General features: G+C 47.2%; 1 protein-coding gene across 1 annotated transcript; it reads right to left on the bottom strand.

Annotated features, from left to right (window-relative positions):
- Window positions 1–616: 616 nt before the first annotated feature.
- Window positions 617–7,693, bottom strand: lrrn2 (leucine rich repeat neuronal 2; the record flags this gene model as incomplete). Its single annotated transcript, XM_080001124.1, has 4 exons — window positions 617–637; window positions 1,645–1,649; window positions 2,225–4,476; window positions 7,623–7,693. 4 exons carry the CDS (start codon window positions 7,691–7,693, stop codon window positions 617–619), a joined length of 2,349 nt encoding a protein of 782 aa, XP_079857250.1.
- Window positions 7,694–9,331: the final 1,638 nt, after the last annotated feature.

The raw sequence follows: 9,331 nt of genomic DNA, 5'->3' as shown, positions 1-9,331 counted from the left end.
CAAATCAAACTGATGGTGCTATAATTATTTCAACTATTTTCAACTATTTCAACTAAGTCTAAACACGCTGTAACTGACTTAGACCAAGCTCCAAGATTGTGTTTGGAAGAAATCCATATTTGCGCCTATAGCTCAGAATTGGATGAATCACATGTCATGAAATGGGTCCAAGTATTATCCAAGGTACAAAATTTGATCAAATTACTTCTGGCAGGCGCAGCAGCACTTAAGCTTACAACTCATTCATTGGTCTTGAAAACTCAAATCACTCAATTCTCAAAGCTTATTATTGTTATTATATTATTATATTATTATACCCCTAGAATCTTGAATCTTGAATCTTGCTACTGCTCTGCGTCTTTTTTATTTTTATTCTCTTAATTTTTTTTGTTTTTTTTTAATGCGATTTTCAGGCTAAAAGTATCTGAAATGCAACAACGGCAGCACACACAGATATGGTTAGACGTTTCAGACTTCTTGTCGTTCAAGTTTTTACCAATACCAATGTACATTTAGAGCAGAAATGACTGAAAAACCATCGTAATTTCATTAGTTTGACGAGCAGGCCACTTTGTGACATCATCATCCAAAGTTCTATAAACCCAAGCTTCGTCTCTCAGAAGTCATTCTCCTCCAGCTGCCAGGGACACCGAGGGTGAAAAAGGGTCATTTACCTTTGTGCGGATGTTTGTGCGCGCAGCGTAGCTGCTTCTTTCTGCTTTCCTTTATATTTACTTTTCCACTCTTTCGTTTACATTGCGGAAACGTCCAAATGCATGACACAAAAAAAGGCTTCATCCAGCATCCATCATAATTCTTAAAACACCGCTTTTCAGGGATATTTCAACGGAACACAAGAAGAGCAACATGCAGTGAGCTTTTGTAACTTGTGCTGTGTTTCACAGAAGCAGGAAAACCGAAACACGTACCTAAAACGACCAAACTAGACCCTGTGTTTTGCTGACTACAGCTATATTTATTATTATTATTATTATTGTTGTTATTACTGTTATTATTATTATTATTATTAGAATTATTATTTTTGTTGTTGTTTTACATTTTGCAATTCCATAATTTAACCAACAGGGGACTGTCAGGGTTCCTGAGTAAGTGTTAATGGGAGGTTAGGGTTAGTGTGTGTGTGTGTGTGTGTGTGTGTGTGTGTGTGTTTGTGCGTGTGTGCATACGTGCGTGCGTGCGTGCGTGTGTCTGTGTGTGTGTGTGTGTGTGTGTGTGTGTGTGTGTGTGTGCATGTGTTTGTGTGTGTGTGTTTTAGTGAATCGATAAGCTAAGTCAACCCTACGCATCTGCGTCCTCTAATTCGACTCCTACCACATTTAACCTCCTCTTGAAGATCATCGCACATTCCACGTGTGTCAGTTAAAACACATTGGTAGTTACGCAACAAACAGCTGGAGTTTGACAACAAAAAGATGGAACACTGTAAATTAAAAATCTTTAATGTGTAAATAGCTGAAAATAGAATTCAACACAGTCATCTTGAAGATCACGGCTTTCTAAAAGAGAGGTGGTACATTAGGCAGGACGTCCAGTGAGTTCACAGACACACTGCAAGGAAGAAAACCCAGACCAAGGCGTGAGAAGCTAAGCAGAACAGTTACAACATCAACCATTTGGACTTACAGGATCTAAAAACAAGCGGCATTTTTCAACCGGTAGAACACCCGGAAGAAAGTGTTTACTGTGTGGGTGATTTAAGCTGTGAAACCATGTAGGAGGCGAAAGGAGGAGGAGCGGGAGATGCCCTGGTTGTCTGAATAGCTCTTGCACACAGTGCGAGTGGCTTGCCGTGGATTGAGATTCTCCAGCGGTCGTCAGTGGTTCTGACCTGTTGAATTCTCTCCTCTGTGCCCACTGACCGCACCCCTGGGGTGAGCAGAAAACTTGATTGTCCATTTTAATCTCCCTGCTTAGCTGGTACTATGTCCAAGGGGTATTATTTATATACATCTATTACACAAAACAATGTCAATATATATTATATACTGTATATAAAATAAATAAAAATCTCTTCCAACACACTACACTGCATTAATCTTTTTATCTGATTTTGATCCACCAACTAGTGTTTATATGTTTATGTGTGTATGTCTGTATATGAGGGTTTATGAGAGCATATGCCAGTACTTTTGTCTGTGAACGTGATTACTTCAGCACTGGCGGTGTAATGATTCTTTTCCATCCTGCCATGGCTGATGTTTACTGTCGCCTGGCGCTTCATCCGTCATCCATCCTGGGGTTTGATCCTGGGGTTTGGTTTCCAAGTTCTCCTCCGCCTCACTGGAGCTCTCATCCCAGCCCTGGCTGGCCAGCACCAGCAGTATCACTGCGAGCAGCAGCAGTGTGAGCGCTGTCGACGTGAGCTCTGGGCCCAAGGGAGGGCTGCGTCTGGTCTCAGGAGCCTCCTTTGTCCTGACAGAAACACAGCGTCGGCCCTCCGCAGTCCTCCTGCTCGCATGTTTGGTGTCCTCTCTGTTCCCTAAATGTAGACACACATGGTAAAAGGTCCCGGGCAGGAGGTGGGTCAGGTTGAAGCTCTGTGTGCCGGCCAGAATGCGTGTGATGTACGTGGGCGTGTGTGCATCGGGGTACATCACTTTCCAGAGCAGACGGGTCACAGGGAGGTTGTGCCCATTCTTCCAGGATACGACGACGTGGTTTTGTCCAAATTCTTCCACCTTTAGATTGCCCTCTGCTGTAACAGCAGGATATCCCCTCACATTCGATGGCATCTGCCTCCTCCTTTTCTTTTTTCTACTATGAACACCCACAGTAACACTGTGGGTGTCTGCCCCAAGAGCGTTCTCAGCTATGCATGTATACAAGCCTGCCTCTTTGGCGGTCACCATGGTGATCTCCAGCGTTCCCTCAGGTAGTAGCCTGTAGCGGCCGGAATTGTTATGCATAGTGTGGTCTTGGGACTGGTTTCTTGAGAAGCTGTGGTTGGACTTTTGGGCAGCCAAAGGGCTTGTGGAGGGCACTGGGTCTTGTGCTCCTAGAGACGGATGGGTGGATGTTTGTCCTAGTCTCAGTCCAGAGGGTGTCACCCAGTAGATAGTGGGCGGAGGTTCTGCCAGAGCTCTGCAGTGCAAAGCTAGAGTTGCCCCTCCTCTTCCACCAATGTAGGTGGGGAGGATGCCAGGCGGGATCATAGGTAGACAGGAGGCGGACATCTCTCTACTAGACACCTCTTTCACGCTGCGAGCTCTAAGCTCCGGGGGTTCGGAGCACAGGGTTGCCTGCGGTTGGATGAAACGTACCAGTCGAGATACTTTAATGGCGCCAGTTTGTGTAATGTGTGTATCTGTGTCAGTTGCAGTGTGTTGGTGAAAGGCTTTCTCTGCTGCCCAGCGAAACAGGCAGTCACAGCGGAGTGGGTTTGAGTGGAGGCTGACCTCCTGCAGACTGGGCAGGGAGAGCAGTGTGTCATGGTGCAGGGCACTGAGAGAGTTGGAGTTAAGCATGAGACTCTCAAGCCGGCTCAATTGAAGGAAGGCCTGTGGGTGAATGTAGGACAGACGGGGGTTGTTAGTGATCTCCAGTTTGGTGAGTTCAGGAAGGTTATCCAGGGCAGCTCTCTCTATAGACACCAGCTCCTCCATGTTGTTCAGACCTAGTTCCTTCAGATGTGCCATTTCTTGAAAGTCTCCTGTCTCAACAAGCTTGATACGGTTCTTGTTAAGATCCAGGAATTTAAGGGTTTGCACTCTTCTCAGAGCCTGCGTGGGAACTTTGGTGAGCAGATTATCATAGAAAGAAAGGCTTTCCAGCCTATCCAAACCATCAAGTGCTTTTTCAGCCAGGCCCCTCAAGCCCATGCCTCCAAGCATCAGACTACGCAGAGATCTCAGAGCTTGGAAACCCTGCTCAGGGAACACCTCAACAGGGTTTCCCCCCAGCATCAGGACTTCCAGGCGGGGCAGGGCCCTGAACCATTGAGGGTCAATGGCTGTCAGTCTGTTGTTGTTGATGTGCAGGCGCAGAAGGGAGTCCAGGCCGACAAAGGCTCCCGGTGCCAGGGAATATAAGTGGTTGTGGCTAAGGAAGAGTTCCTGCAACGCTGGGAGGGATGAGAAGGAGGCATGAGGGAGGTGACGGAGCGAGTTCTCCTCCAGATGCAGGGACAGCAAATGCGCCAGAGAGGGACTTGCCGTCAATCCTGCGACACTATTAAAGCGGTTTTGAGAAAGGTCCAGTTCAGTGAGATTGGGCAGGCTGTGGAGTGCCCCGCTCTCCAGGCCAGAGAGCAGGTTGCTCTGCAGGCGCAGGGTGTGAGTATTCGTGGGCAGCGGGGATGGGAGGTGTGTCATTAGCAGGTCATTACAGTCAACAGTAGGAGCTTCGTGGTAAACAGAGTCTGCAGAGAACCATGGCTTGATTTGACACACACACCGCACCGGGCAGGAGACATGCCATGGTTGTGAGTTTATCACCGTGATGCTGGACGCATATGCACTGACAAACAAACACAGGAACCACTGTGACCGTACAAGTGCTGAATTCGGCCTCATAATCTTTACCAAACGAGGGAAGGATGCTTTACTGGCTTATGAGGCTTTGAAATGAACCATCAGGGTCACAGAGGTGATTAAAGTTGCTCATGCACAACTTTAAGCTGGCACACGACAGACTCTTTAAGCAGCCTTGAGGGATCAACATCAGTATGAGCAAAGAGGTACCTGCTGATAAAAGAAAAACATATTTTTGTTGTGCAGTCACTGTAGAATGGCGGCAAGTAGCTCCCTTTTGTGGTCACCACTGACTTTTACACCCAGCAGGTTTTTATGATAATGTCGCTAACAGCAGACTGATCGCAGGACAGCAGCAGCCGGGGAAAAGCAATCACTCGGTGACAGGCTGTCACACAGTCGATCTTGCATCATGACCACAGGTGAAGCACACGTGGCTTAGAGTGCAGCTCACTGCATTGTGGACAGAGACAGAGAGAGAGAGAGGGGGGGGGGGGGGACAGAGATTACAACTAAAAATACCAACATCGCAGTAGTACAAAAATAAATAACCTAAATTCATTCATGAGCCCACGTGTAGCCAAAAACAGTCAACATCTGTTCTGCAGAATCATCTTTTCAGCAACCTACAACTAAAGGTTTCTAAGAAGATGTCTTGTCAAGATGTCATGTTCCCAAACATGAATCTTTTTTGTTCTCTTTTTGTTTCTCCCTCCCTCTTATATGCACACACACACACACACGCATCCGCACACACACACACACACACACACACACACACACACACACACACACACACACACACACACACACACACACACACACACACACACACACACACACACACACACACACACACACACACACACACACACACACACACACACACACACACACACACGTACATAAAAACAACAGCACAAATAGTCTTGCCAGGTGGCATCGATTTGCCCAAGCTGTCGCTTTATTTATTTGATGCAGTGTACGTAGTTCTGGTCTTTAATACGTAGGAAACACAAAGCAGCCAGTCAGAACCTGTAACACTAAATGCTTTAAGACACAAATATGACACATAACCAAATGCAAGACCCTGCTCAGAATACGCTGTCACAGTGTTCGATGTTTTTGTTTGCTTTTGTTTTTCGAATGAACTGAATGGATGTGTCAGTGGATGATGTCGTCTTTCCACTCCTCCATTCAGAACAGTCGCACAGCGCAGAGATGGCCGCCTCTTTCGAGGGACAGACACATAAATCGCTTGCTGGATTCGTTCTGAGGCAGCGTGTGGCCTCGCTTGGTCTATTTGCATTTGTTTTTCTGGAGCCTACAAAGCTGCACTTTCATAGTTTCTTTTTTAAATGGTGCTTCCTTTGCAGCCGTTTGTTACTTGTAGTTATTTGTTTATCTTTGATCTGATCTTCTTTCACCATTACTCTCAATGGAATTAAGATGTAAAAATGCTGCAATACATTTTAATTGCAAAACAAATACAAGGACAGGCTACTCAAAACATATCACAGCAGTGACACACATGCCTAGAGGCACGTGCACATACGCAAATTCACAAAAACATTCAATGCATGCAATGTTCGCTACGCTGTTGCCATGGATACAAGTATCCCATCCAAATATGCTTTTGAATTATTATCTTTCGTGTCATTGATATTAGATACCCACCATTCTCATTTCAAGGGAACACTTTTCAAAAAACTACCAGTGATTCTTCTGGAGAGGGACACGGAGGATAATGTTCGGAGAGAATGTGAACAAAAGTAGAAATGAAGGTTGGAGAGACTCCCGTGAGGAAAGTGCAATAAGCAGGAGGACCCAATTTTCAACAAATTCACTTCACCAAAATTAAAAGCCCTCAAACACTCTCAGGGGGTTAAATTATTGTAGTTAGCTAATTTAGCTGCATGCCTGAGTGCGTGCGTGCGTGCATGTGTGTGTGTGTATGTGTGTGTGTGTGTGTGTGTGTGTGTGTGTGTGTGTGTGTGTGTGCGCGCGCGCGTGTGCGTGTGTGTGCGTGTGTGTGCGTGTGTGTGCGGGCTGGCAATCTAATATCCGTGGTTTCATTGAGAATAAAACCGAGATAAATGAAAATGAGGAAGCAAACATGTGAGAGAGTGAGAAGGAGAGACAGAAAGGGGAAAGGGGGGAAAAGGTGGAGGACCTGCCCTCCTGGGGTAGTTTTTATTCTTCTCTTTTATTATTCTCTTTCCTCTTGTCTCTCTCATCTCTTCATATGCAACTCGCTTGATAAGGAATTAATTTATTTCTGACGTCCCCCTTTCCCCCCTCGCTGTCACACACACACACACACACACACACACACACACACACACACACACACACACACACACACACACACACACACACACACACACACACACACACACACACACACACACGCACACACACACACACATACATTGTGTGTTTGGCAGTTTTACAAAAACCACGAGCACGGCACTAACGTGTGCAAGGCAGGTTTGAGCTGTGGTGCCTTTGGTAAGTTCAGGGTGCGAGCGTGAAACGTCGAGCCCGCTCCTCAGATATGTCTCGCTGCGTTTCTAATCCTGCTCCGCCGGCGATGGAGGAACGACCTGGCAGCGCCGCTCTCTGGCCCCTTCCTCGCCTCGCCTATCAACACATACGTACGGCACCGCGCGACGACACGGGTGAGCCGTGACTACAAGTAGTTGTACGAGCAGTGTGACCAAAGCATCACCTTGAAGGACCTTCTGGAAATGGCCTTCCGGAGCAGGTGGGAAGCCAGAGTGGAGATCCTCAGCGGTAGCAAACGACTCTAATTAGGCTGCACAATCCAATGGGTCGAGCTGCAGCTAGAGAGCGTCCATTTTGAAAACAAAAATATTTCTACAAAATATAGTCCATAAATAACTACAATGAAGCTTATACTTGAGTTGGAAATGCATCCCTTTAAGGGACATTTTTGCGGAGGTCTCCATGGTCGTGAGATTGTGCGGGTTGAAGAAGACAACAAACACATCTCGTTACGACCTCAAGATGTCGATCGCGTCCTCATAAAGTCTTTGGGTGCGTCACCTCCACCCAGGGCACAGGTGGAGCACGCGGAATGGGCAGCGCAGCCTACCTCCTCTGGCGTACCGGCTGCGCCCTGACGCTCTTGGCACCGGCTTATTCTGGCGTCCGCTCGTGTGCTCGTCACACGTCGACATGGCAGATGTTGTGTTTAACTCCAGCCCAATTTCCCGACCCCGAAATGTTATGATATTGTCCTGCTTTGCATATTCCATTCGGCAAATGTCACAGTCACTCCCTGTCACCGGTCGGCCGCATTTCTTTCCCTTGATTCTATTTCCTCTGTCGTCCTAAACATAATTTCGCTTATTGGTGGACTGCTGTTTGAATCAGCTGTATAATACTATCACAAAAACATATCCTGCTATAGTAAACAGTACAGATGTGTAGGAGCGGCAGAGAATTCATTCTGACTGAGCTGTAATATGCTCTGAGACGTTCTTTTTCATTAGTCCCACAACAGGGAAATTTGCAATTTCTCTGCATTGACCCAGTAACTGACGTATCTAGGAGCAGTAGGCTGCAATATAGAGGCTCCCGGGGAACAGTTAGGGGGTTAAGCATCTTGATCAAGGACACATCAGCACGCTACCAGGAGGAGCCGGGGATCAAACCGGCAACCTTCCGCCTACTAGATGACCCGCTCTACCGCCCAAGCCGCTGCCCCTTGGAAGAAGGCTCCAGCACAATGAGAAAGTGTCGCCGTGACAACCCGGTGAAGCGCACGCGTGAACGAAACTACTCAGCACACACACAGTAGCTGCCCCCAATGGCGATCACGATCACCGACACCTCAAAATGTGATGTTTCTCATGGGGGCTTGAATGAAACACGACGCCACAGTTTTAATGTCGCTATTCAAACGGCACAAAAGCATCGATATGTGATCAACCAAACACTGTGTGGCTGGAAACTGCCCCCCGTAACATCTGTTGCATAGAAAGTTCAGGCCTTTATTCAGGCAGCGATCAGGACACTTCCTGAAGCCTCTGCCTCAGCCAGAATTTGGCAATAGAAATGTGGCAGATGTGAAGTAAGGAGCGAGGTGCGGTGCGGACGCACGTTTCGCATGTCCTCTACGCCGTCACGACAAGCCTGAAAAACGCATCGTCAAAACTCTGAACTGGGAACATTTGAGGGCAGGGTCCCGAGCTGTGCCACTGCAGAGGGCTGGTTAGTGCACGAGGGAGCACTGCAACACGAATGGAGAGAGAGAGCGAGAGAGAGAGAGAGAGAGAGAGAGAGAGAGAGAGAGAGAGCAGGGATGGAGTGACAGAGGTGTTGAATAATTATTCTAATAAAATCAGACACACCACCTGCAGCTGTGGCTTCAACGAAGCAATCGCTCATATCCGCACGCAGGCACACACACACACACTTTCATAGCAACAGCACACACTTTGATGCTAACCCTTTGCCTTCAAATGAACACAGCCCTAACTCTGTGTGTGTGTGTGTGTGTATGTGCGTGCGCGTGTGTGCATGTGTGCGTGTGCACGTCGCTGGCTCTGCTGCAGTGCTCTGCATGCTCCACAACACTCTATCCACACATTTGGGTTGTCTTACCTTGAGAGAAGGGGTGACTACATCTCTCTCCTAATTCCCGCCTTGTGACACCGTGGAGTGCTCTCTCTCTCTCTCTCTCTCTCTCTCTCTCTCTCTCTTTCTCTCTCTCTCTCTCTCTCTGCAGATGAACCACGTCTCCGCCAAGATATTCCCTCTCTTCCTCCCCCCGATACATATGTGGATTTCTTATGATTTCTGAAATATCACTT

This window comes from Zeus faber, assembly GCF_960531495.2.
Source record: "Zeus faber genome assembly, chromosome: 5".
Taxonomy (NCBI): domain Eukaryota; kingdom Metazoa; phylum Chordata; class Actinopteri; order Zeiformes; family Zeidae; genus Zeus; species Zeus faber.
Note: the sequence above shows the minus strand (reverse complement) of the source record. Positions and strands in the feature narration are given on the sequence as shown.